At 41.6% G+C, this 27199-nt stretch overlaps 1 protein-coding gene across 1 annotated transcript in view; it reads left to right on the top strand.

Moving 5' to 3' along the window:
* Nucleotides 1–27199, top strand: part of FURIN (furin, paired basic amino acid cleaving enzyme) — a 151859-nt gene that overhangs the window by 63139 nt on the left and 61521 nt on the right. Inside the window, exon 3 of the mRNA XM_069984155.1 lies at nt 14119–14217. Coding sequence (XP_069840256.1) covers nt 14119–14217 — 99 coding nt within the window. The remainder of the gene's footprint in view (nt 1–14118; nt 14218–27199) is intronic.

A 27199-nucleotide genomic window follows, 5' to 3' on the forward strand; every position in this document is an offset into this window, starting at 1 on the left:
TGAGGTAAATAAATAAATAAAGATCTGTGGTTTTTTTTTGTTTTTTTTTCCCCCTTCCTTTCTGCAAGAAAATAGTCAGGATGTCCAAGCTGCTCTGATGATCAACTTTTAATTAAAACCTTTAAGACAAAAAGTGCCCCCTCCTGCAGCATTGCTCCAGAGATGGCCAGCTGTTTTTCTGTGTGAAATCTGCACCTTGTTTTTAATTTACAATAGTGCTCCTTATACCCCCTTGTGAACCATTGAAATGAACATCTGCAGCTGTGTGAAGGCTGTAACCTTGTTTGTGGTGTTTACCCAAAACCCTTTAGTACTTAGTGAGCCACTGGGATTAGCAGGGTGATGTTCCTGTCTTCTCTTTCTGTTGCTTTATGATTTATATATATATTTTTTATTTATTTGCTCTAATGAAACCAAACTCTGACTGCCATGTTGTAGTCTGCAGCTGGTTCTTTCATCCTTGTGATTGGTGGGGTTCAGCCTGGTGCCCTCATCCTCAGACTCTGTGTAGTCAGAAGATGCCACATAATAGGATTTCATGCAGACTATCTCTCGTAAGAGATTTATGGCCTCCAATATTTTGTGAGCCGTACAAATTCCTGATGGGCTTGTAAGATTCTGCAGCCGTGTGCTTTTTCTTTTTGTTTTTTTGGTAGCCGCAGAAATCTGTGAAACTTTCCTGGCACATCATCAGGGGGGCCTGAATTTACACGGCGTGACTAATAAAATGGTTTACATCTGCGAGCGGAAGATGTCCCTTTGCCGCTCCTAGTGCACGTAGTAGTGCCTGACTGGATCAGTTATATATGTGGACTTCTACAAGTGAGTCTTATACAACACATTATTTGTAGTCAAATCTAAGCTTATTGTGGGATATGGAATCTCTAGGACCACCAAACCCGTCGATTTTCAGAAGGGCCAGGTGACCTCTAATGTGAGTGAGAAAAAGATGTACTCTACAAGTGTCTGGCAGAGGCTAACCCCTTTGTCTGGTTACATCACATGTATGCTTGGCCAACTCAAGCTTAGGTGTATATGGAAGGTCAGGGGAGATAGCCGTTATTGATGGCTAGGCTGGGCTCACACCATGTTTTTCAAATAGGGCTTGCTTGTACATCATGATGGCTCCAGGCATAAATGTTTCCGTGGGTCAAAGCTGAAAAATTGTTCTTTTGCCCTTCATTCAACTGGTACACATCAGTATTCTAAAGGGGGAAATGAAAGGTATCAAATGGCATAGTACACCATAAAAATGTTTGACCTTTCCAGTGACACTTGGCCATAAATGGCCAGTGTGTCTAGCTGTAGTGACCAATATGCCCGAGAATGTATACTTGTAAACTATTATTCTAAAACCGCCAAAAATGTGTATACACTTAAAGTGCTACAGTGTGTGCTTAAATGATGGAAAAGAGGTTTCCTGAGAGATACTGTCCTATAAAAATGTTAACATAATATATCTTGTGTAAAGTACATGAGTAAATGGTAACAATGGTCTATTCAAGCAGTTGAAGTATCCTTAGTGATATATAGCTATACTGCTGAATACCTTGTAGTTTTATGATGTGGTATAGTATCCTGGATTCTCCTGTATCTTTTCAGTAGTTGTAGGTGTTGAGGTGTCGGGTTGGGAGCGAGCCCCGGCCAGTGGCTCCACTACAAACTCTCAGAATGCGGTGGTTAATCCAGAGGTTTTCCACAGAGTAGCAGGGACGTCACTGTAGTAGTTGCCGTAGTTCATGCAGGTCAAACATCTAACATGTTTCAGCGGTCGCCCTCATCAGAGATAATTTTGGCCTTGATGCAGATCTGCCACCTAGCTTTCATCACAAAACTAGAAATCTGTTTCTTCCAACTCCTCCTTTTCGCAACCTCCTCCTTGCTGAGCTTACTTCATTTGAACAGGTTTCCGTAAACAACTTGCCTGTTGCCAATTTGACAACAGTCACGTCTATCATAGAAGAATACATATAAGTAGCTAATGCACATAAGCCTTATATTTCTGTATAGATTAGGATTATATGCAGGTAAATAATTCCCATAGTTTGATTGCAGTGGAAACCTCTTCTAATAGTGTTCCAGTAGTGAAGACTCGAGAGCTGCCATCTACCTGGGCATGCTATGCAATTTCTAAGTACAATAGAGTAATGCTCTGATGACTCCTACTCCACTGCTTGATACATTACCTGAAGGAAGCAAGGCTGAAATGATGAACAAGACCGAACATTTCCTTGTGAAACTGATGTTCTATTGCAAATAAGTTCACAGCGTAACAAACAATACATGACAGAGGACCTACAACATTGAGACTGTCATCATCAGAAAGCAGTGACACAGTTATTCCTAAATTTATCATCCTGACATCTATATCCAGCGCTGCAGAACCTAAAAGTAATACATATATTTAGGTATCATTTTTTTTTCTTGTGTCGAGTTGTAAATTATCTTTTCATTTCAGCATCAGAAGTACATACTTACCAAGCTATAGATTCAGAATCCTGCAGTATAACAAGCTGTGCTGGGAACATCCCCAAAACAATCAGTCAAGTCCATATTATGCCAAAATAATCCTATCTATATTACAGCCTTCTCTTGCCCCTCTTCCCATGTAGGCACCACCATAAGGCTGGAATCACATACAGCAGTGTGTTTTGGTTTTTTTTTTTAACTGCCACTGCAGTATCTGTGCCCAAACCAGAAATGGATCCAGCAGAAAAGAGAAGTAAATATCCTCCATTTATATTTTCCATCCCATTTGAATCCGCTCATACTGCCGTGCCAGTTTTCCAAAAAACCAGCGGTGTGCGATTCCAACTTTTTTCAGAGTTCACAATGCATCCACGTTCGTGACACATGTGACTGCTCTTTTTAGCCAGTATGTTGCTTGGGTAGAGGAGAAGTTCTATGTAGATTAACATCACCCATGGGGATAGGATAAGATTAGCAATTAGCTATTAAGACCCTCCTAGATTGTCTCAATAAATGGCGACAGTGTTTGACTGTATTGCAGGTACACCTTAGAAAGTTAGCTATCACCATTTTATGTAGTTCTTCTTTTAGGTACTTTTGGATAAGCTTCTAAATTCTTCCAGTATTTTTATTTTTTTTGGTCATTACGAAATCTTCACTTAGTAACTGGTTTTACTGGAGATAAAATAGCTGCAAAACAGCTGTAGGTTGGGCGGGTAACCCTACTCGAGGAGCTTAAGACCTTGTCGATGTTGCACATAAAGTGCACGGCTGCTAGCTAACACGTTTTAGATAGAAATATGTGCTGTGCTGTGTTCCCATGGAGCTGATCTACGAATGTGGATGCATTTGGCATTAAGCTAAATTGTGCTAACATGGTCACAAATCTTTTTAAACTGCGGAGCAGGAGATCTGGTGATTTGTTTCCGATTTCCATCTTCCCTAATCACAGGCAGTGTAATATCCAGGTTTGTCTTCCTTTTACGTGTGAAGTATGGCGCCATGAATGTTGCTAATGGTCGCTGGCTGTTGTGTACGGCTCTCCCTGTGGTGTGCTGTGTACACTAAGCATAGATTTATCAGCATAAGCATAGTTGCTTCTAACTTTGGCAGTTCTTCCTGTTGTGACTGAAATGTTAAGCAACATAACTAATTTTCTGCAATCCAATGCAATCCAATGCTTAGGCAATGTAACCTTCCACGTTTGTTCTGCCAATCATTTACGTAGCTTTTAAAGGGGTATCTACAACCAAAACCACTTTTATAACATGCTACAGAATTGGTTCTATAGATCTTAAAATTGGTGGCCGTCCAGGCCGTACAAAATTGTTCACTGGCCGTTCACTTTCAATAGCTGTCAGACAAATATTTGTTTTCATGACTAGGGATGATCGAACAGCGGAAAATCTTAGGTTCTATCAAACTCGAACCTTCTGCATTTGATTCCGGATGCCTTCCCGGTCCGTGGGGAAGGAGGAGACAGCCCGGGCACAGCCTGGAATTCCCGGATACAGCCTATTACCTGTTTCCGCTGTTCGATCATCTCTACTCCTGACATCCCCACAAGTATGTCCGAGTGCTCGTGTTTTCTGTATGGAGAGGAAAAGTGTAAGATTGTGCCATACAGCCCTGGTATAGGGATGGGTGGTAAAATCCCACACGCCTGACCCTTCACTCCACCAACATTCTCTGTCTGTGGAGAGTCAGAAGGCCACCATATACTTGCAGGTGCAGCCAATTCAGTGGGGCTAATCTGTTATCTGGCTTCTCTTCATAGAATTATTGCTAATAAGTAATATTTCAGTGTCATGTAAATTAGAGGGAATATCGCCATTCAAAATAATGGGTCAAACATATTCTGATGTGGAGTACAGTGCTAAATACATGTGAAAAATACTCTGTGGGAACTCTCCATGACTGATTTATAATTGACTGAATTTTTATTGAAGACGAATAACTGCTAAGAATGTAAGCCTGACAGCTTATTACCGTAGTAAGTATGGGAAGGCGCCGTATGTCTTGTTAGCATGCACATTACTTCTCAGAAGTCCCTGAGGTGTATAAGGCCAATTTCATACATGTTAAACCATCTAAAATGTTCTACAAAATCCGCATGTGCTGCAGGTATAACTAACGATTTCCCTCATTGCATTTTTTGTAATGAATGACGTCCGCAGTGAAAAATCCACAGTATTTCAGCGATGAGCGAAAAATTCTCACTGTATTGCACTTTGATGTTCAATGACCCCCCCCCCCCCCGGCCTTTGTATGATTGATAAAATAATTTGGTTACCTAGTAAATATTTATGTTGGGGGAGAAGATAATGTAGAAATGAGGAAATGTTTCCGTACAGGTTACACAGAGGACAACACTGGCAGCAAATTCATACAACAAATACTCAACATGTAACTCTGCAGAATGCACTGTTGATTTTCAATGATGAATCTGCCCACAATGTGTTCATTACAGGTTTTCTTCTTTAGGGCTCGTTAACACTACAGAATTGGTGGCAAAATTACGCACGGACTCCGCATCAAATCCCGTCTATCTCTTTCAATGGGAGGCCTTGCGCGGCTCTGCTGTCCGCGCCTCTCCGCTCAAAGAATTTACATGTCCACAGAATTTCAGCGCAGATTCCGTAGTGTGAACGGGCCCTTAGTTGGAAAAAAAAAAAAAATTAAATCTTATTGTGATCGCAGGTGACAGGTTCCGTTTTTTTTTTTTTTTTTTTTTTTTTACCATAAGCCGTGACAGCATGTTTCAAGATGGCTGGTGACACCTTTCAGGTTCTCTCATTTAGAAGGCTTGTTAGTCGAATTGAAGAATATGGAGAACTGGAGAACCACAAAGTTTCTTTTGTAAAGTATGTAACAAAAACTACTATTGATCTAAAGCTTCTGTATTGTCACATTGGGTATGGAGTAGGTATATAGTAACGTTGGTATGGGCAGCATGGTGTGGTAGAGGTTAAGGTCATCTTTCCCATGCATTCATCATTGGACTATTAAATGTCTCATGCGAGCACTGTGGAATGTAATCGTGTGACCACATAATTGGCCATTTCTGGTTTCCCTTACTATAGGATTTCCCTAATGACCGGCATTATCCTCTATGAATACATCCCTTTTAATCCTTCAGATGTGTGGAAAATGTAGATACTGTACATTCCATGCAAGATGCAATATAATTGTGTTGCTTTGACTCTTTTGAGAGTGAAAGGAAATCTTGCCCCAGAGCTAAAGAACAAACGCTGCTGGTAACCTAAAAGGAAATATCGAAACAGAATTTGCCCTATAATAGCTAGCCTTTAGTATGATTGAAGTACAGAACAAGAATCCAATGAAAGCTTTTCCGATTTCTAAAGCAGGATAGGAAATTAAAGAACTGATCTAAGGCCTTATTTGTTGAATATGGGGAGCTCAGTAAGGCTTAGATTTCAGCTAGGCCAGCATTGCTTATTGCCATTGACTGAAGCCGAGCATCCTCCAGTGGAACGAGAGTATAGGATGCTTAGAATATGAAAGGGGATAAGTCCATGATTGTGTATTGTATGTATTAGTGATTAGATGGCATGCATAGCTTATTTGGAACTTAAAGGGATAGTCCAGAATTGGAGGAACTTAGCTGCTTTCCTCCAAAAAAAACTCCACATCTCTACGCTGGTTGGTTTTAGAGTTGCAGCACAGCTCCAATGGGGATGAGTTGCAATACCCACACAACCAGATGGTAGACAGATGGTGCACTGCGTTTTCAGGGAAGCCCAACTCACAAAGTTATCCCCTGTAGCTGAGCTTGGCAATGTTGCGTAGCCCCCTAGAGAATGGATCACTGATCAGCTATGCACAGTGCACTCCATTTGTTCTGGAAACAGTTGCCCTCGGTTCTCTGGATTGGTAAAGGCCTCGGTTCTCTGGATTGGTAAAGGCCTCGGTTCTCTGGATTGGTAAAGGCCTCGGTTCTCTGGATTGGTAAAGGCCTCGGTTCTCTGGATTGGTAAAGGCCTCGGTTCTCTGGATTGGTAAAGGCCTCGGTTCTCTGGATTGGTAAAGGCCTCGGTTCTCTGGATTGGTAAAGGCCTCGGTTCTCTGGATTGGTAAAGGCCTCAGCAGTCAGACCCCCAACAAGAAGCCTGTTATCCCTTATCCTATCAAAAAGGGATTACTTTGGGACTAAGTTGGGACTACCCCTTTAATGTAGACAGCTGTAGGCTGTGTCTATATATTTGGTGATCTGCCAAGCATTCATGTTTTTGAGTGTGTTGGGAGAGGTAGCATTGCTCAAATAGACCTTTAGCTGACTGCTATCTTATGTCTATAACCAGCTGCTTCCACATTGCGGTCAACACATGCAGCAAAAATCTATGCCTTTGTGCGTTTACCAATAACTGCACATCAATGCTGATCAATCTGGGCAAGATGGAGTGACTACCGATCCCCTAATAGGGTACGGTTTCAGCCTCATGCAGTGACTGCAATGTGGGACGTGTCCTGCCCAGATAGGCCTGTACCATCCTGGTTAGTATCTCAGTATTCAGCATCACAGCTCTGTTTTCTTTGCAGGTATGCAGGCCCCTAAGCATCTGAAGGAGACAGCTCTTTTATTTTATATGGCCTGTGAATATGGAAGCAGATGAAAGTATAAAACCACTTTTTAAAGTCTAACTCCATGCAAAACCTAACATTTATTTTGGTTTCCGCATTAGTTCAGACAATACATATCTGCTTCTGTTCTATCTGGTTAAACAGTCTTTTGTGATCTCATGGAAACTTTGGGAGCTGTCATAGGCTAATAGATATAGCAGAGCACAATGTATATGAGGTTTTCACATCTCGGATGATTTAAGGATACGTTTGTGTGTGTGTGTATATATACATGAATAAGATGTGTATTATATATCACAATGTGAATTTGAGTTTCCTGCTCTGATCTGGGCACATCTGTTTATGTGGAAATCAAGTTTCTATTTTTCTTCCTCTTTTTCCTGTTAAACGTAATAACTTTTTTGGCAATAAAGTATAAGGCTGTAATCTCTGCTCTCCTCTGTGAGTGCCGGGTGATTGAAAGTCAGCAGGGCCAGCTGTGGGATATGCTGGGAATAGGAAGTGGCTGAGATTTCATAAGGCTGACATTGTAATACACTTAGGGGTCATCCTATACGCAGCCGTCACTTGATACTGTTTGATACAAACTTTTTATTGAGGCTGCTGTGCATTGAGAGAGCTGATGGACTTTCCAGGAGAGAGTTAACTCTTTGCCTGCCATGCTCTCCTAACTTTGTTTCCTACAGCACTTGTGCTGACCATGCGGTTGTCGTTGAAGCTTGACTTCACATAAGTGGACATCCGCTGACTCTCACTTGTCTAATCTAATTTCTCTATTATGTGGAGCTATATCTTAAATTGTAAACCTACTGACCAGTCTTTGTGCACAGCTGCAGAATATATAGACTTTGTATTGAGGTCTTTCTGCTGATGTATTTTTTTTTTCTACCTAGTTTCTGCACACTTCTGCCACATGCTTCATCACGCGTTTTCCTTTGATCAGTACTGTCTATTCAGCCGTCTGATCCTTCTCCGACCTTGAAACAACATAAATCGTTGAAATCTTTCTTTGACCCTAGAGCAAGAAAAAGCTATAGTCTTCATATAAGCCCACATGCCACCTCTTTCACTTGGGTCCCTAAAATAGACTATTATCGGCCGTAATGGCTGATATCGGCCACATACAGCCGATAATCATTTAGTGTAATAGAGCCTTAAGGCTCCTTGCACCTACAGTACATCATCAGTAATAATGGCTGCCACATAGCACCATGCCGTGTGAACAGATCTTAAAAACTCACCTGTCCATAGGCTGCCAGCTATCAGACTGAGAAGGGTAGGATATCAAAGCTGGATATACTGTGGATTTTCAGCATAGTTCAGTACAAGCAAAGTGGATGGAGTGGTCTTGATCTTGACCTTTGAATTCACATTACCTGTTTATTTATAGTGCAGATATCCTGCAAATTTGTTGCTCATTTTCCACATTGGACTGTGTTAATCAAATAGCTGCCAACGAGCGCTGCACGGATGGTAGGAGGGTTTGAAGTGATTTATTCTAGTGGGTTGTAAAGGTGAGGTACAATGTGTACACTGGGAAAAGTGCAGAACCACAAATCTTTCCTTTAGCATCTGGATGTGTTCAGCGACTGGATGATAGCGATTTGACGCATGTGGTTTTTATACAGTTAAGCTCTGGACCTTTTTATATCGCTTGTATTCTTCCTTGGTTTTATGTAGTGTTTTTCTAGCAAGATTACTTTTTTCCTAGTCCTTATTTGGATACAAATGCTGCTTTTATTCTGTTATGTGTATTTTCAGTAATAATGGCCCCCTGACCACTGAAAAGTTGATAAAGGTCAGGAATATATTTCGTTACCGTGCGACTGGACCGATAGGGGTCCGCATTTGGATGCTGTTGTCCTTGGACAATTTTGCAACCCACCCACTGGTATTTTACTATGTCTTACAAGAATGCAATTTGATCTATTCATATGGATTAGATTTTATTGCCCTCCGCTGCGTGGGCTATAAACGTCGTACAGGGACTTGTATACAGACTATGATGCATTAAACTGTCCAATGAACTGAGGAGAAGGATTAAGTGTTCATGTTCCATTGAATGCAAATAAACATCTAGGCACCAGGATAATCCCCAATTTTGGATTGTTTCACCTTTCCGTGTTATAAGTGTAGTGTGTGCTATTATTCTCAGTCTGTAATATTTTTCATGTTTTGCATACAAAAAATGGGGGAAGTTAAGGAATTCACAAGGAATTAAGACCCTTAACCTCTAATGTAGCCAGACATACTTACATAGTCTCAAAAGGTCATTTGCCATGTGTGCTAGTTACCAATAGACTGTTCTCCACTCCTCCACTGTTCTCCACACAAAATAGCCACTAGAACTCCTTGAACTTTTTCTTGTATCACTTTAGTAAGAGTCTGTCTGGGACAGGCTCTTTCCTGCTTTATTATGTTGTTGGTTTCTCCTACACATTTGACATATGACTTTGAGCCCCCATAAACCATGAGTTGAATGATTGACAACAATTTTGCTTGATATACCCCATTGACTTATAATGGGATCTGTCGGGTTTCGATGTGGTTGCAGCTGGACTTTTCTTTCCCTAAGATCTGATGGAACTATGGATAGGCGCTGGACTGAGGTTAAGGTGGTAGTATGAACAGAGCCTATGATCAAGAGGAGGGCAGTATGGAGAGCTGGGAAAACCTACAAGGAGGGCAGCTCATACAGACTGTGGATAGAAAGAAAAGCACACAAGGCAGTTTGCAGGGGGTAAAACATAAGCCGTAGAGAGAGAGAGAGAGAGAGAGAGAAAAAAAATGGCACCCGCAGCAAACTCTAGACTTCAGGACACACAGGCTACACATCTGGCATGTATTACTGGGAGAACACAACCACATGGGAAGAATCTGAGACACAGGCTGCAAACCACAAATCTGGGGGTCTAAAATCAATGAAGGGATGACGAGTGCAGACCCAGACTTAGTGCTACATTTTTAACCCAAGTTATGCTAACATGTGTAAAAATTATTTTTCCACATTAAAGCTTTCCCTAGCCTTTAAGGACTCCTTTTTACAGAACTGTTCATGGTCTTGGAAAATGGTTGTGTTATCTAAAAAGTCATAAACTTTGTGGAATTGGTCATGTTTTTTTTTTTTAATGTGTGCATTGTCATAAAAGGACATGAAAAGAAATCACTTTAGTCTGTCAGCGCATTACATGGGCTCAACATTTTTATAAGTCCCATGCGGCCAGAGTATGTGATCACCATGTTAAGTGTATATGAATCAATCCGAAAGGAAATAGACGGTAGAAATAAATAAAAGTGCAGCTTTAGAGTTCATGATGGCAATGCTGAGGGGGGCCGGCACGAAGAATCCAGAAATAATCGGCTCTGTCACGTTTGCAGTCACGCCGGGAGGGTCATTAGTCACATTTCGGAGCCATCATACTACGCACCTTTTTAGAGACTATGCCTGAAAGGGGTTATGGCCTCTCAAAGTGTAAAAGCCGCTCTGATTAAAACTAAAAGGATACTGGACATGCTAAAAATAAATATCAAGCTTTTTCCCTTTGTCTGGCATTCACTGTGAATTCTATTCACTGGAAGCTGCTGGAGTCCAGACTTTGGCGTTGGCTGCTCTTTCAGAGCGCTTGTTTATCTGTAGGTACAGTAATGTGTATGGAGAGCTTTGATCGACAAACAATTCTGTATGTTCCATATGCATTAATGTACAGTAAAAATGAATGTACACTGAATAGACAAGTACATTGGCCTTTGTGATTCAGAGCCTGTAGATCTCACAAAGGGGACTGAATGGCATCTTTTAGGCATAATTGCTTCTGTCCTTGTTTTCATCTCCCCCTCCCCTTCTTTTTCTTGGTTATAAAACTATATAAAAAAAAAACAATTATTAGTAAGTAAATACATTCTGAATTCTTCCTCAACATGCAAGTATTCCTTGCTGGTGTCACTCGTGTCTTTGTCATCACCGCACAGTCAAGAGCTCCTATCTTTGTGGTGTTTTGTTGTCAATATAAAAAGAATCCTACGTATGGCCATAAATTTGCAGTATGGCTTTCTTCCTCTTTTTAGTTAATATTTATTACCTCTGTCACTTCCAAGAAGCATACGACTTTGAGAGGGGAGACAGGCGTGGCATGTGTCCGATTTCATACAATGCAAAGCAGTTATTTCTTCCGCTGCCTTTTGTGTATTTTTACTGTAATGTATTTTTTGACTGTTTTACAAAGTGTACTAGACAGCGCAGTCATTGAGCGGATGACAGAAGGAATTATACCATAAATTCACATAACATAACTTCTCCAAGTCTCCATAGATCTAAAGCACAACATGGGCAAGAGTTACGAGTGCATGGAAGGTGGAATTTCTTCAAGCTCAAGTCTTTTTAGTATAGGATCTAAAATAGTTTTTGTTGCTAATTTTAAAGGGTGATATGGACAGCCACAAAAACTAAAAGATTGCACTAGTACTTGAATGTCTCTTGGGGCCCTGTTACATGGAGCCATTATCTGCTGAAACAGGCAGATATCGCCCTGTGCAATAGAGATCGATCAGCTGAGGAGCTTATCAGCAACTGATCGCTTTCTTTTATGCTGTGTTTACACGGAGTGATAATTCGCCCGATCATAGGATTAACGTTTTCGAAGTAACATATTTTTTTTTATTTTTTTTTTAACAGCGTTTAGACTGAACGATATAGCGTACAGAAAAATCGTTTTGCGATCGCTTAAGCCTACCTCGCACATAGGTTAAATCGGTGAACGACTGTTTGAGGACATGTTCAAAGATCAAAATGAACGATCTCTCGCTTGTCGCTTGATCGTTCGCTGCGTTTACACGGACGATTATCGTTCGAATTCGATCGTTATCGTGCAAATTCGCGCGATCGTTCCTTGTAAACGCAGCCTTAAACATGTTAAAAATAATAATAATCAGCCTCTGGCCATGCAACTTCCCATTTAATTGGTAATGCACAGGTGATGGCTAATTACAGCAATGGCTGCACGGTTGTCGCTAAATGTGTCCGTGCAATCCTGCCGCACAATTCTCAAGCCTTGTAAAAGGTTCAGTTCATGGTTGGGCTTTGTAATACAGTGTGCCAAGGTAAGAGGCCACAAATCTACAAAGAACAGTGTATTAGACCCCAGTTGCCTACACTGCACAATTAGTGTCTGTTCACACTACCATTTTTGCCCTGGCAATTATAGTGAAGTCTGTTTGATAAAAACTTGATAGACCCATTATAAGTCAGTGAAATCCATTAGGATCACAGGTATAATGGCAGGGTAAACAGAGCTTAAACAAGGTTGCTAGTACAGTCCAGTACTGCGAATTTACTATTCTAATATTACTCTTTATTGGCCCTGTGAGACGGGCCGACCCAAGTCTGTATCTCTGACTTACTAGATCTGCACTCATTTAACCCCTTTAAGACAGATCTTTGCACGGATGTCCAGGTCAAATTGATGCAATGTTCCTCCCCGCCTTCTAAGAGCCATAGCGCTTTTATTTTTCCACCTACAGGGCGGTTGGGGTGTCATTTTTAACGCCATGATCTCTAAAAAGATTTTGATTGCTTTCTATAAAAAAAAATTGATTTTTATAATGGGCAAGAAGATATATTAAACTTTTATTGGAAGGGGGTATAAGGGTTCTTTTTAATACTTTTTTTTTTTTTTTTTAATTTACACTCTTATTTTACAGTATAACGATTGCATGTACTTTTCTATGCTATGCCCTAACATAGATCAGTGTTATCGGCAATCTATGCATAGAGCCTGCCTATAAGAGATGGAGAGATATCTCTCTATCGCCCATCCGACAGGATGGAGGTAAGTGGATTACCCCTGCCTGTCGGTACAAGCGAGCTTCTTCTGTCACTGACTACCTTAAACGCCACAATCGCAATAGATCGTGGTGTTTAAGGGGTTAATGACAGGTAGCTGCATACATCATACCCCTCAGTCAGGAATGTATATGTGCATTGCTGACGTGAAGGGGTTAAGGAGCTTGGCTGATCAGTGTTCCTTTTTTATATGGGCCAGTATTTAACTGATAATCGGCCTGTTTGAAAACTACATACGTACGTGGACTACGTGTAAACTACAGGTTTTGAATAACTGTTTCATATTCTAAGGGTGTGATTTACACAGAGATTTCTGACAGATCATTGAAGCCAAAGCCAGGAACAGACTATAAACAGAACAAGTCATAAAGGAAAGACTGAGATTTCTCCTATTTTCAAATTTATTCCTGGCTTTAGCTTCAAAAATCTGTCATAAATTTCTGTGTCATCATACCATAAGAAACCACCATCCCACATCAAGAGTTTCTGCGAATGATATTGAGCATCGATGTGACTCTTGAATAGCACCTTGATCCACACCCATGAATCTTCTCTTGCGCCCAGTCTCCCTCACTGCAGAGTCCTGAACACTGGCCTACAGATCATTTGGATGTTCTTCTGAGATGTTTGTGATTTCCTGGATGAGGTGTTACTGCAACCTTGGAGTCATTTTTGGCAACCTAGCCATTTGTAGGAAGATTCACTACTTTTCCAAGGCTTCTCCATTCTGAGATAATGGCTTTCACTATGGTTGGATGGAGTCCCAGAACCTAAGAAATGGTTTTGTAACTCTTTCCACACTGATACGTGTCAACAGCTTCCTATTCCTCTCTTCTGCTCATAAGGTTCAGGTAGAAATGCCTGCGGGGATTAATAAATTGAACAATATAATTGTGTTTCGAGTCCCTACTTTTTCTTAAATGTAAATTCAAAGCCTGTTAGGTGCGGGAACCTAAAGTACAGCGTACTTCACAAGTGATATATATAATTTAGTTATATTTTATTAATACTGTCATCCTGCTGTGATGGAATAGCAACTTCATATTATGGGTCTGTTAAGCATCTATTAAGCATTTGCGTTATCACATGCCCTCTTTTCTAAGCAGAAATATTGGATAGTGTTTTGCTATGGCCGACAGTACTTGCTTGCATTGTGATTAGCTAATCTTATGTGTACATAGTTAACTCTATACTTCTCTTTCTCTTAGATTTTTGGGGACTATTATCATTTTCATCATCGGGCTGTGGTGAAGCGCTCTTTATCGCCGCATAGAACTAGACATCTTCTTTTGAGCCGAGATCCTCAGGTAAGACTTTTGGAGAAATCCATTTATTTTCCTAAAATATTTTCCTTTGCAGGTTTTGGAGGGGACCTTAGAACTTACATATTCTGGAAAGCTGAAGAATAATTATGTTGAAATACAGTTTTCTCCAAACCTTGGTTATTTTATAGTGCATTGTAAACTAGAGGCAGCTGTGTCACTGGCACGTACTTGCTATTTTGCAGGTTTTTTTGTAGCTGTAAAGCTGGCACATTTACATAGGCTCCACTTTCATTGACACCAAGATCCTCAATATGATTGCTTTGGTATTGTAAGAGCTTGTTCTCTAATTTCCTTACAACAATCATATTCGCTGGCTCTAGGATTGTGAGCTGCCAGTTAATCTAACAATTTGTTTTTAGACTTGGATTAAATCAGTAAAAAAGGACTCTGAGAGAACATGTAAGTCACGATGTCTGGATTCAGATTGATTAACCTTATGTTACACATATTTATCCAGCATGCTGAGATCTATGTAATCATTGAAAATTGCCAGACCTTATAAATGTTCATTGTCCGTTCCTTCAGTTTTTTTTTTTTTTTTTATCCAACCTTACTAATCAGCTTAATGTTAGGCTCCATTGTTAACACAGCCATGGTAGCCTTTTACATGGATGCTAACAGATTCAGTTGTAACCCATAGAGTTATAATGAGTATTGTTGATATGCCTTTTTTTTAAGGTATGAGTAAAGCTAGTTTTGCCAGTAAAAAGCAACATTAACCTGATAGAAAAGAGACAAAAATGTGTTTTATTAGTTGGATCCAGATAACCCTACTATGATTTGGTCATACACACAGAGACCCAATAAATAAGAAATGCAGTGATTCCGTTTCAATTTAATATGGTACAAAAACATACTCTCCATTAGTGTTTATCAAAAAATGTTTTCAGTGTCTGTTCCATAGCCTCTGCTGTTATTGGTGAAGTCAGCTAAGTTATTCTCTGATAGGTTTATCAGCCCTTCTCTATATCCTCCTGAAGAAACATATAAGCAGATTTATGTCTGAAGGGGGGGAAACTTTGGGGTCATAGAAACTGCATAGAAGTTGGCTCAGAAATGGAGAGAGAGGGGTTAATTAAACTAGGCTCATTAAATGCGTGTCGGATGGACTCTTAAAAGACATTGTGGGGAAAGTAAACACAATTTTTAATTAAGACTTATGGAGAAATGCCTTTTTATTTATTTACTTAATTGTAACAAGTACAAAGCAATTAATAAAAAGCACCCATAACCTTTAACATTATACTGACCATGTACTATATTCTCCTCATATAGTGAAGTATATGGCAGGGCTGTGGAGTCGGAGCTAGTTTTGGCTGGAGTCGGACTCAAGCTTTAAAAAAAAAAATAATCTTTGAGCAATTTAGAATTGAGTTTGGATATAAGTTTTGCTCATCAATACATATTATAAGCAACATTCTAATAGGATACTGGCCCTATTACATAAGGGGGGTCGGGGAAAAGTTGTCGGTCACTATTTGGCAGTTTGTTTCTGAGCTGGAAGAGTCCATTGTGTGGGAGGAGATCTGTGCTGTTCTTTTCCTGGATGCTGGATGACTGTATATGAGCAGCAGTGTAATATGGATATATTCTGTGTAATATAGAGGAGGAGGAAAAGACATAAGTATATACCTCCCAACTTTTGCAAAGAGGGACATGCGCGGTCCCCATAACCACGCCCCCATAGCGGCCTTCCATAGCCACGCCCCCATAGCGGCCTTCCATAGCCACACCCCCATAGCGACCCTCCATAGCCACGCTCCCATAGCCACTCCCCTACAGTCACCACATGTTGCTAACTGAATAGTGCCCTATACAGTATCCAATCCCTCCATATAGTGGCCCACATAGTAGCCAATGCCCCCATATAGTGCCCCACATAGTAGCCAATCCCCCATATAGTGCCCCACATAGTAGCCAATCCCCCATATAGTGCCCACATAGTAGCCAATGCCCCCATGTATGCCCACATAGTAGCCAATGCCCCCATGTATGCCCACATAGTAGCCAATGCCCCCATGTATGCCCACATAGTAGCCAATGCCCCATGTATGCCCACATAGTAGCCAATGCCCCCATGTATGCCCACATAGTAGCCAATGCCCCCATGTATGCCCACATAGTAGCCAATGCCCCCATGTATGCCCACATAGTAGCCAATGCCCCCATGTATGCCCACATAGTAGCCAATGCCCACATAGTAGCCAATGCCCCCATGTATGCCCCACATAGTAACCAATGCCCCCATGTATGCCCCACATAGTAGCCAATGCCCCACATAGTAGCCAATGCCCCATATAGTAGCCAATCCTCTGATTTGTGTGGTCCGACCAGAAAAACAATAAACCAGTAACTCACCTGTCCGCCGATCCCAGCAGCTCCTCTCCCGGCAGAGCGCGTACTCCCGTCATCCTCCGGGGCGGGGTATACAGACACTGACTGTGCCGAAAGTAATTCATGACTGTGCCGGAAGTGACCTGCAGCCTCTGTCATGAATTACTTTCGGCACAGTCAGTGTCTGTATACCCTGCTGCCCGCCCCGGAGGATGACTGGAGAGCGCGCTCTGCCGGGAGAGGAGCTGCTGGGACCGGCGGACAGGTAAGTTACTGGTTTATTTTTTTCGGTGGGGCCACATATAATGCGGGACACTGGGTGCCGTTCCGAGACCGCGGGATAGCACCCCGAAAACGGGACTGTCCCACGGAATCCGGGACAGTTGGGAGCTATGCAAGTAGTGTAGCAGTAACTTCTGTCCATAATGTGGTGTTTTTCTTCAGTGTTCTATGGCTGCAGCAGGGTGTGTGTGTGTGTGTGTGTGCTATGGCTGCAGCGGGCTGAGTGTGTATGCTATGGCTGAAGCAGGCTGTGTGCGTGCGCGCGCTATGGCTGCAGCAGGCTGCGCGTGTGTGTGTGTGTGCGCGCGCTATGGCGTGACCCCCCCTCCTATATAACTATGGCTGACCTCTATATTACAGGTATCTGGCATTGTTAGCAGTATTTCTGTGTGTATGGTGAATTTTTAGTTAGAAACTAAAGATCACCTGCTCCTTCTAGTCTAGTTGTGAGTTGTTCAGGACATGGAGGCTGGAGACTGGCTGCATCCACTTCACACACAAGAGAAGCTGCTTTATATCTTTCCTTATTCCCTCAGAAGTCGCCCCAGGATCATGTAGGACATTAAGGAGAAGCTGCTGAGCCAGTGTGATAAGTTACTCCTCTGGTATATAACTGGCCATTTATGAATGAGCAAGAGTCGGTTCTGATAAAATTCAGGAGTCTGAGTCGGAGCTGCGGCTTACCGACTCCACAGCCCTGGTATATGGTTCAATGGTAAAGTAAAATTCTGCACTGCAGATATTTGTATGAAATAGCAGCAAATTCCCTTTACAGCTTTACTGCTGCTTTCATACTGAGCCTTCCTGTTCCCCTATCTGCCCCGGTTTACTTGGCTGCAGTGATGTCTGTACACAACAGCTGCAGCTGTTACATGTTGAGACGTCATCTTTTAGAGTGGAATCCATATCTAAATACACACTATTTGGTGTGTGTGTTTCCCCGTGGATTCTTGGCCTGATTTGCTGTGGACTTTGCTCTAACCCATGTAAACCTACCCTACTAGAAACAAGGTCTGTTTTCCTGTCCTTTTGTTAGAGCAGAAAACATGGAAACACAGCTTGTGCTCATTGATGAACACACAGGGGGTATAACTTGGCAAGATCTAGTCTCTTCTTACTAACATCTGACAGGTCTTTATCAGCTGGAACATAAACCCCCAGTATTTCCAGAAATAATCACAATTACAATAGTTCCTCATATTCATAGACCTATCTATACTCTAATGGGAATGTGGTACATCGGTGGAAGTGTGCCATACAGATGGCGTGAGCCTGCCTGACATGTGTAATGATCTGTTTCAAGGATATTGGGAATGCTCTTATTTACACTCGCCCACGCTTCTTTTTCATAATAATCCATGGAGAAGTCCCTGACTATATCACATTGACTCAGCTGTCACTTTCACACTCCATGCGAGAGGTCAGGAACATTGATTTAGTTTATGTTCTGTAATATGTTTCTGCTCTGAAAACCGCCCCCTCTTCCTCCACTCGCGGCGTTTTCTGCCCCAAAGTCCTGGCTAGCGGCTGTGAATAAACACACGGACTCATCAGACAGATCTCAGCAAGCATCTGTCTTTGTTTATTTGTAGATACACATGTACTGTAAGGATCTCTTCCATTAGTCTGCCAATTTGTGCTGACTGACCCCTTTCCGAGAGGTCTTCATTCATCTATTTATAATATCCTTATTTTTTTATTTTTTTTGCACTCTCCAAGGCGGTGTGAATGTAATAAGTAATTTTCCTGATTAAAACAGACAATTCCTATCAGTGCTTGTTACACAAGGAGAGTTTGCTTTTGAAAAGCCGTTCACATTTTCCCTTTTTCCTCTTCAGCGTTCTCATTGAGCTTTTATAAGGAATTGTCCCATATAAAGTAATGGAAGGTTTTTTAATCTTTGTAACACTGAATCCTGCTGGCTGGGAGTGGGTAAACCGTAGGTTATTGCTTTCCTATTTAACCCTTCAGTCTGTCTTGTCTATTGGCCAAACCAACTTTTTTTTTTTTTTTGGATCAATGTTTTTTTATCTGCCTATCGATGTAATTGACTGTTAGAAAAATGCAATCATCCTAAAGTAAAGGTCTTATTGATTTAAGCGTTGTAGTATGTTTAACTGGAAGCATATGTGTTTAATCTGGGACTAGCGGTCCCACAGATACTCATGTTTTTATGTATGATATCATAATTGCTGAAAGAATCTGTGCTGGGAACTAGAACATACTTTTATCTCATTAGAAGATGATTTCGGGATTCTTCAGAGTATAGATGGCTGGCTGGGAAACGTCTGCATAGATAGGGCAGCTAGTGCATTGCACTGGGTGTGTGTGGGGGGGGGGGTTGGGAGCCTCCTGCCTTTCCTTCTTAACTTTTTAAGAGGGAGCAGACCCCTTTTTTATAAGCTCTTATGGGGCTTTTTTATGCTGCGTTTACACGGAACAATTATCATGCAAATTTGCACGATATCGATCAAATTTGAACGTTAATCGTACATGTAAACGCAGCGAACGATCAAACGACGAGCGAAAAATCATTCATTTTGATCTTTAAACATGTTCTCAAACCGTCGTTCGTACAATATAACGCTGTACAATATACGATATAGAACGCTGATAGTTATAAAAAATCGTTACTTCGAAATCGTTAATCGTACGATCGGGTGAATTATCGCTCAGTGTAAACGCAGCAATAAATTACAAAGTTTATTCATTGTTTGTTCAGCTTTCTGCCCCCCCCCCCCCCCCCCCCATGTTAGTGATTAAAAGCATGCCTTGTCTGCGTTCAGGCCGACAGCCTAATCCTGACCTAATTTAGGGTGGATCCATACTTACTGTATCGCGGCGTATGTAAAATCTGCCGCAATACTCTGTACCATTATAGCCTTTGGCCCTGTATTCTCGCAGCAGATTTTCAGTCCATTGAGAGAATGTACAATGTTTAAACTATTTAGCTGGCGTGTCAGTAAAAATAATAAGCTTACCTGTCCACGCTCCCTTGTTGCGCTCCTGCTTGAGTCTGATGACCCGCTCAGTAAATTACTGGCTGCAGCGAGACAGTGCACTGATTGGCTGAGCAGGCAATCGGTTGTAACCAGGAAACTCAAGCAGGAGTGCAACAAGGGAGCGAAGGCAGGTAAGCATGGGCTGCTTATTATTTTTATCAACATGACAGGTAAATAGTAAAACAAGGTGGTCACCACAAACTCCCAATGTGAAATCTGCTGCAAATGCGGTACGTGTGAATCCAACTTTCCACAATGAATGGGGCTGTTACAATGTACCAGTGTAGGTTACAGCTATCAGCCAGTCCAGGTCAGAGCTTGGTGCTGCTGCCGCTATGTTTAGCTCAAACCAGAACTGATACATGATAAAAATAAAATGCAGATAGTGCCTACGCTCGACTGAAAATCAATGGAGCAGGATAAAATAAAGAAGACAGGCTTCAACATCTGTATTCTGTAGAGGATCTTAGCACTCTAGCATAAGACTAGAAGATAGTAGCATTCAGGAAAACCCAGTATATAGAAATTGACTATGACAATAATAAATGTTACATTATATATGTTTCAAAATCCTGATCAGAAAGCCATACTGGATTGTACAAACTGCAGTGCATTGCACAAATGCTGCTAAGTTCTGGTGCGCATGGCTAATAAATGTGTCACAAGGCCAGTACAATGCTGCTTCAGAGGAAAAGGTACAAATACATTGATATACCTGCCCATCCATAATTACATACTAAACTCATGTTCGTAACTAGAGATGAGCGAACTGGGTCCGGGCTCGAGTCCATACGAACCCGAACGATCAGCATTTGATTAGCGGTGGCTGCTGACCTTGAATAAAGCCCTAAGGCTATGTGGGAAACATGGATATAGTCATAGGCTGTTTTCCAGACAACCTTAGAGCTTTATCCAAGTTCAGCCGCCCCCTCCTAATCAAATGCAGATCATTTGGGTTTGGATGGACTCGAACCCGGTTCGCTCATCTCTATTCGTAACACATTTTATATGAAAAATAGCACTAGGTAGTCAGACTAGAATTATAGAGTAAAAAAAAAGACAGCAGCTTAGGGCAATACATGGCATTTTAATAAAATGTGATCCACCAAATGAGTCCCACAGTGAAAATATACACTCACAAATATTCTCTAATCTATATATTGCCATATAGACTACTTTGAGCACCTCCAAATAAAGGGATCCAGGGAGGGCATGCTTTGGTAAATGTCAGTATTCTATTCGGTAGAAATGTTTGTTGTATATATCTGCAATTTGGCAGGTCTTTTGAGGGCATCCCAGGGGACATAGCTTACATGGCAGTGTTTGCAACATTTGCTATACTTCGCACTGTGATATCACTTTGATAGGGATTGTGTCCCAGCCAGTGAGATGTGCACTGAACAGTTAACACAGCTTGGATGACCTTGACACCTGTAAAGTTTTAAAAAGCTTGCCCTAAATGAGCCATAACTGGCTTGGATGAATCTTAGCCAGCCATCAGTCAGCATTCAGTCTCCTCAGTCTAGGTCTGCTGTACACCACATGCTTAGAGGAGTGATTAATATGCAGATTTAGGCTATGTTACCAGACAGTATTTATTTTTGCTCAGTACCTTGGTCAGTATTTTCCAACCAAAACCAGGAGTGGATTGAAAACACAGAAAGGCTATGTTCACATTTTGTTGAAATGGAGTGGATGGCCGCCATTTAATGGTAAATAATGGCCATTATTAAAAAAGAATAAAAGGAAAGTACTAGTATACCTAAGATGTACAGGCCTAGCCTTACATATGACTTAGGCAGGGTTTACATTCAACAGGCGATTCGGCGGCATTTCCTTCCAGTGCTAGAGAAAAGCGCCAGCGGGAAACTGCTCTTTGAACTGAACCATTCATTTTAATGGGATGGTTTAAAGCATCCGGGGTGTTAATAGTGCTGCCGAATCGCCAGACACACTATACGTCAGAACGCTGGCATCAGTTGTGGAATCAGTTGTCACAAAAGAAGGATGCCAGTCCGCTGAATATATGTAAACCCAGCCTAATTATTTCACAAACTTTTTTTTTTCTTTGTGCTACTGGATTCCAAATAAAAGTGAAATATTCCCCTACACTGACCATTAAAGGGGTAGTGTGGCGGTAAATAATTATTCACAGACTAACACACATTACAAAGTTATACAACTTTGTAATGTATGTTATGTCTGTGAATGGCCCCCTTCCCCGTGTCCCACCACCCCCACCCGTGTACCCGGAAGTGTGGTGCGCTATACTCACCTGTCACGTGCCGACACCCGTCTCCGATCTTAAGCGAGTGACGTCTTCTTCGGGCGGATGGCGAACAGCTCAGACTGTCCCGAATGCCGGCCGCCCTCTGCAGCGTCATCCGATGCTCAGCCGCGATTGGCTGAGCATAACTGTGCTCAGCCAATCGCGGCTGAGCACAGTTGTGACTCGGCGGAGGGGGGACCAGCGACTCGGCCGTCCGTCGATGACGTTTGGCACAAGATGGCGGACGGCCCTCGACCAGTATCAGGTAATGTATAATGCACCACACTTCCGGGTACACGTGCAGGGGTGGTGGGACACTGGGAAAGGGGCGATTCACAGACATAACATACATTACAAAGTTGTATAACTTTGTAATGTGTGTTATTATGTGAATAATTTGAGCGCCGCACTACCCCTTTTAACTCTAAATGACATGCTACCTATAATTCTATGAAAAATGTAGGGGGAAGAGGAATGAGCTGCTGAAGAGAGGGAAGCAAAGATGTGACTGTAGCTTGTAGTAGTAGTTGGTGGTCTAGATTCATAGCAGTACTGCCCATTATTGCTGCTGCTTCTGAGGGTCTGCTATATCTGCTTATCCTTGCCCATCTTGGATATTGCTAAGGCTGGTTGGTCAAAAAATGTTTTTAATTTCAATACCAACATTTTAATGACTCAATGTAATGGTTTATTGACCAAAATGAGACTATAATAGTATTGTTATTGAATTATAACTCTGCATAGTATTAGTATTTTTTTTTCTTTAAAGGGGTTTGTGGCCAGTGGAATGGTTGGGTGCCATTGTCCTTAATAGCAGTTGCAAATGTTTTGCACTGTTAGGGTGCCTTCACACCTACCGTATCGCAGCAGAAAATCCGCTGCGGATCCGCAGCAGATTTAACTAAATGAATGAACACAGCATTAAATACGCACTGTCAAATCCGCTGCGGATCCGCAGCAGATTTGTAAGTGCGGATTTGATGCTGTGTTCATTCATTTAGTTAAATCTGCTGCGGATCCGCAGCGGATTTTCTGCTGCGATACGGTAGGTGTGAAGGCACCCTTAATGTATTTTCCAGAGCTATAGAAGCAGTGTTACTCCTGATGCCAAGCCATAGTCACACCTACTATTGTTGTCACTTACAGTTACACATATTGCCTAACACAGCTGATTTGGCTGGTTTTGGCACCGGGTCATCTCTGCTGGCCACACAGACTGGAGATGCACTTTTCTTTGAGCGTGATCCTGTAAAAAAAAAAAAAAAAAAAAGCACACTGCATTTTTTCTTAACATTAGAGTCTATATATGACAGATGTCACAAAGTGGCATCCATCAAAGCTTTATAGAGGAGGTATACATTAGGGATTCCCATGGCATATACCCCAGTCACACATTAGATAAGAGTGGTGGAGAAGGGTCTGAATTGTGCACACATCTATTTAATGGGGAAGGTAAAGTAAAAACTGTTCTGAAGATATAATGGCATCTATCTGCTGCTGTGACATCGTAATGTCATTTATCTGTGCCCTAGTTGCCATGCGCTATGCTGCTTTTCAAGTTGTGCCAGAACATAAATTATGAATGATCTGCTTCATGCTTGAAAGACTAATGCCAACCCCCCCGCAGTGATACTGGTTGTCTGCCTTACCTGCCATGGGACTATGCCCAGAAACCTTACACTGCATGGCATTAGAAGTAACACGGCCTCTTCCGGTCTTGGGGCTTGTCGTCCTCCTTTTATATAAGTGAGTCTGTGTCATGTGGGTATAATTCAAGATCAATTCCCTTCACAAAACAGACATTCAGCAGAGTACGCAAGATGGTAGATCAAAGAACACCCCCACAAAAAGTCCTTTGTGCTTTACTCATTATATGTCCATGGATGAGACGGAATCTGACAGAAGTGCTGGTGGCTGCATCTTTGCCGCGGGCATAGGCGACATGTTGTAAAGCTGCAGGTTTTAATGGGCTTCAGCATGTACTTCAAAAGCTGCGTGCCTCCCTTTTAGTTAGATGTGAATTTTTTTTTTTTTTTTTGAGAAGATAGAAAAATCTTATACTACAGTGATGGCACTACAGGGGCTTGTATACTATTAGAGCCCTGTATTAAGTGGCTTGTTATAACCATCTTGACTGACTATAAGTATGCACAATTGACCAACCATGTAAAATTACATATGCTGGAAGGTGACCTCTTCTAAGGAGTTGTAACAATTGTTATAAGAAAGTCTGTCGCCACGAGACTGGGACACTTGTGACTCCTGCACATCATCCTTTCTGTACGACCCATCCAAAGTGTTACTTTTACCAAGAGTTTGACACACACTTTTTTTTATTTTGTTAGCTCATCACCCACCACCACCAGCGCAGTGTTCACAATGTTTCTGCCTGCAAAGTATTAGTACCATCTATCAGTAAAAGGTCTTTGAACCAGAACTACAAAGCCTATAAAAGAACTGTTAATATAATTCACGCCATGTATGGGGAGAATGTTTTAGGCTGTTAGATATGGAGATGTGTGATCATGAAGACACATTTTGTGTAAGTCTTTCCATTAAAGGCAAAAAACATTGTCATGCTCCCTACCCAAAACAGGAGACAGTAGGATGTACAGTATTTGAGCCAACCCTGAACACAGATAACATACGTGAGTTTACTGTCGTCTTAAAGAGATTATAACATTTTTTTTATATTTTGCTTGGAGCAAGAAAACAAAAAATCATTTGGCCCCCTTGCCCATCACTCTTGCTTCATACTTCACAGCAGTGATGACCTGCTCAGCCAGTCGCTAAGTGAGGCAGGACACTGGCACAACAGCAAATAAGGCTGTCTCGTAAGTAGGAAGAAGTGGGGGGCTGTAAGGCATCACACCAGTTGCTGTGAGGGTCCAAGGTGGGGGGAGTTGTTGTTTTTGTGTGTTTGTTTTTATCCCCTCCAGCCCAGTAGTATAAGTTCTGAGGACCTGATAACCCTTTAACTGTTCCAATTTGTGCTGTTAATGTAAAAATTCCTAGAACTCTACACTATGCCATTCCAAATATATGAATAAACAGACAAATAGGTGTTACCAGTTGGGGGGTGTCCCTGCATGCTCTGAAATGATCAAAGTGAGACTCTCTCTAGTGACAAACCCCTCCTAAGGGGGAATTGTCAATTTAGCTATACATTTATAGGAGGATTAATAGAAGCATAGCACAGAGCTCTAAGAGAAGAATAAAGTGGTTACAGAATTATTCCATAAGGAACACAGGTATTTTTACTAGGCCTGAAAAGTCATTAGAGTGACAGGTTCTCTTTAAGCAATGTAAAGGATTTCCAGTTCAATTAAATAGCAAAACTGTTCTATATTAGCTGAACAGGCAGTACACAAAAACCTGCCATTAGTAATGTTGCAATAAGAACGCAGTAATAAAGCATTGCTCTGGCTTTTATATGAAATAGTAAAAACCCAGTTTAATGCCATTATTGTGCCACTTAGTGAGTGTAGATGTTATTTTCTTCCTCTTTAGCTCGGCATATTGGTGGAGTTGCTGCTAATGGCAGCCTGTGTGCAGTGCAGCATCTCCTAAATGAGTCTCGGTCCCTTCCCAGCGCATCCAGCTAGCTGCAATCATTTCATACATCGTTGCAGATCCCATGACTGTATCCAACAATAAGCAGAACTGTTCTGCCTGAGTTGCTGGTTCTAAGAAATAAAAGATGTGCACAGCACAGTAATGTGGATGTAATGGCACAACACCGAATCCTCAGCTCAGTTCCCAATGGGGAAAATAGCTTACAGCTTTTTCTGGAACATGCATCTACTTCACAACGTTAAAATTGGACAGTGGCATAGAGAATTCTCACCTGCATTGGCAGTGACTTTCACTCTGCTAATGTGCAAAGTATCCGAAGGAAAGTTCCTTTAAAAAATATGTATTCTAGAATTGCATTTTATAATTTTATGTTCCTGTTTTATGTAGCTTGTTTAAAGGGGGGGGGGTTATTTTGTTTCTGTAAACAATACAAGTGCCAGAGTGAGATTTGCCCTTTCCTTACAATCTGATTTTGTTGGACACAGACACTGGGGCAAGTTTCATACAGAGCAAACTACCTACCAATGTGTATTAGGCCCCACTCACATACTGTTTTGGGTCCCTGCTGCCACTGTACATCTTGCCAAAAAGTTGTTCCAATGTATACCACAGATTATACATAGTCTTTAGTAGACCTCATACCATCCATTTGTACTGGTGTCAAACCTGGCAAATCTAGTCACTAGATAGATGTTTGGCACATTTAGGGTACACTATGGTACACTTTTTGGAGTCCTGAAATATCATGTGAATGGATCCTTAGGCATTTGGGAGGAATCCAAAGTACTCAGAGTGAATAAATAAAACTTCATGCAAGTATTAGCCTTGGTCAGATCTTAGTCAAAAACTTTAGCGCTAACCCTGAGGAAGAAATCTGGTGCCCTATTAGGTGCTTTTTTTCTAAGTGCAAGTATTTAGTGCAAGGGAATTATAGAGGACTAACTTTATAAGTGCCGGTTGGCCATTGGCAAAGAAACCGAGGGTTAAAAGATCACAAAGGAAAAAACTTTGATATTGTCTTGCATTACAGTCTGACTGATACTTGGAACCACAACTTTCTGGGTTTCTTTGATTTGGATAAGACATCAAACTGAAAAAAACTACATCTTTATATTCTATCTGTCTTCAAAAACCGTCCAGAACAGTAGTATTTTCCATTTAGTTATTGGCCCTCCCTTTGCTCCCAACCTGAAATTATTGTTGGTTACTGTGAGTGCTATCCAGGATCTGACTGGGCATAAGAGTTGTTCTGGGCCCGGCACATGCGCCCTCCTTCCTTTTGAACTATTCTCGCCAAACTGTTAGATTTATTGACTTGGTACAATGTTATTCCCAAGATGCTTAGGAGAGTTCTGTAGAAGCTTCTGTTAGACCCAGAAAAAGGTCAGAACTGCAGCAGAGTCGGCTATTGTATCCGGAAAGTATTGTCTGTCAGTGTGAGTGTATGCTGGCATCACTTCTGATACGGTAAAGACATCCTAGTGTCATTGATTCATTCATC

This window comes from Dendropsophus ebraccatus, chromosome 1 (genome assembly GCF_027789765.1).
Source record: "Dendropsophus ebraccatus isolate aDenEbr1 chromosome 1, aDenEbr1.pat, whole genome shotgun sequence".
In the NCBI taxonomy this organism is placed as follows: domain Eukaryota; kingdom Metazoa; phylum Chordata; class Amphibia; order Anura; family Hylidae; genus Dendropsophus; species Dendropsophus ebraccatus.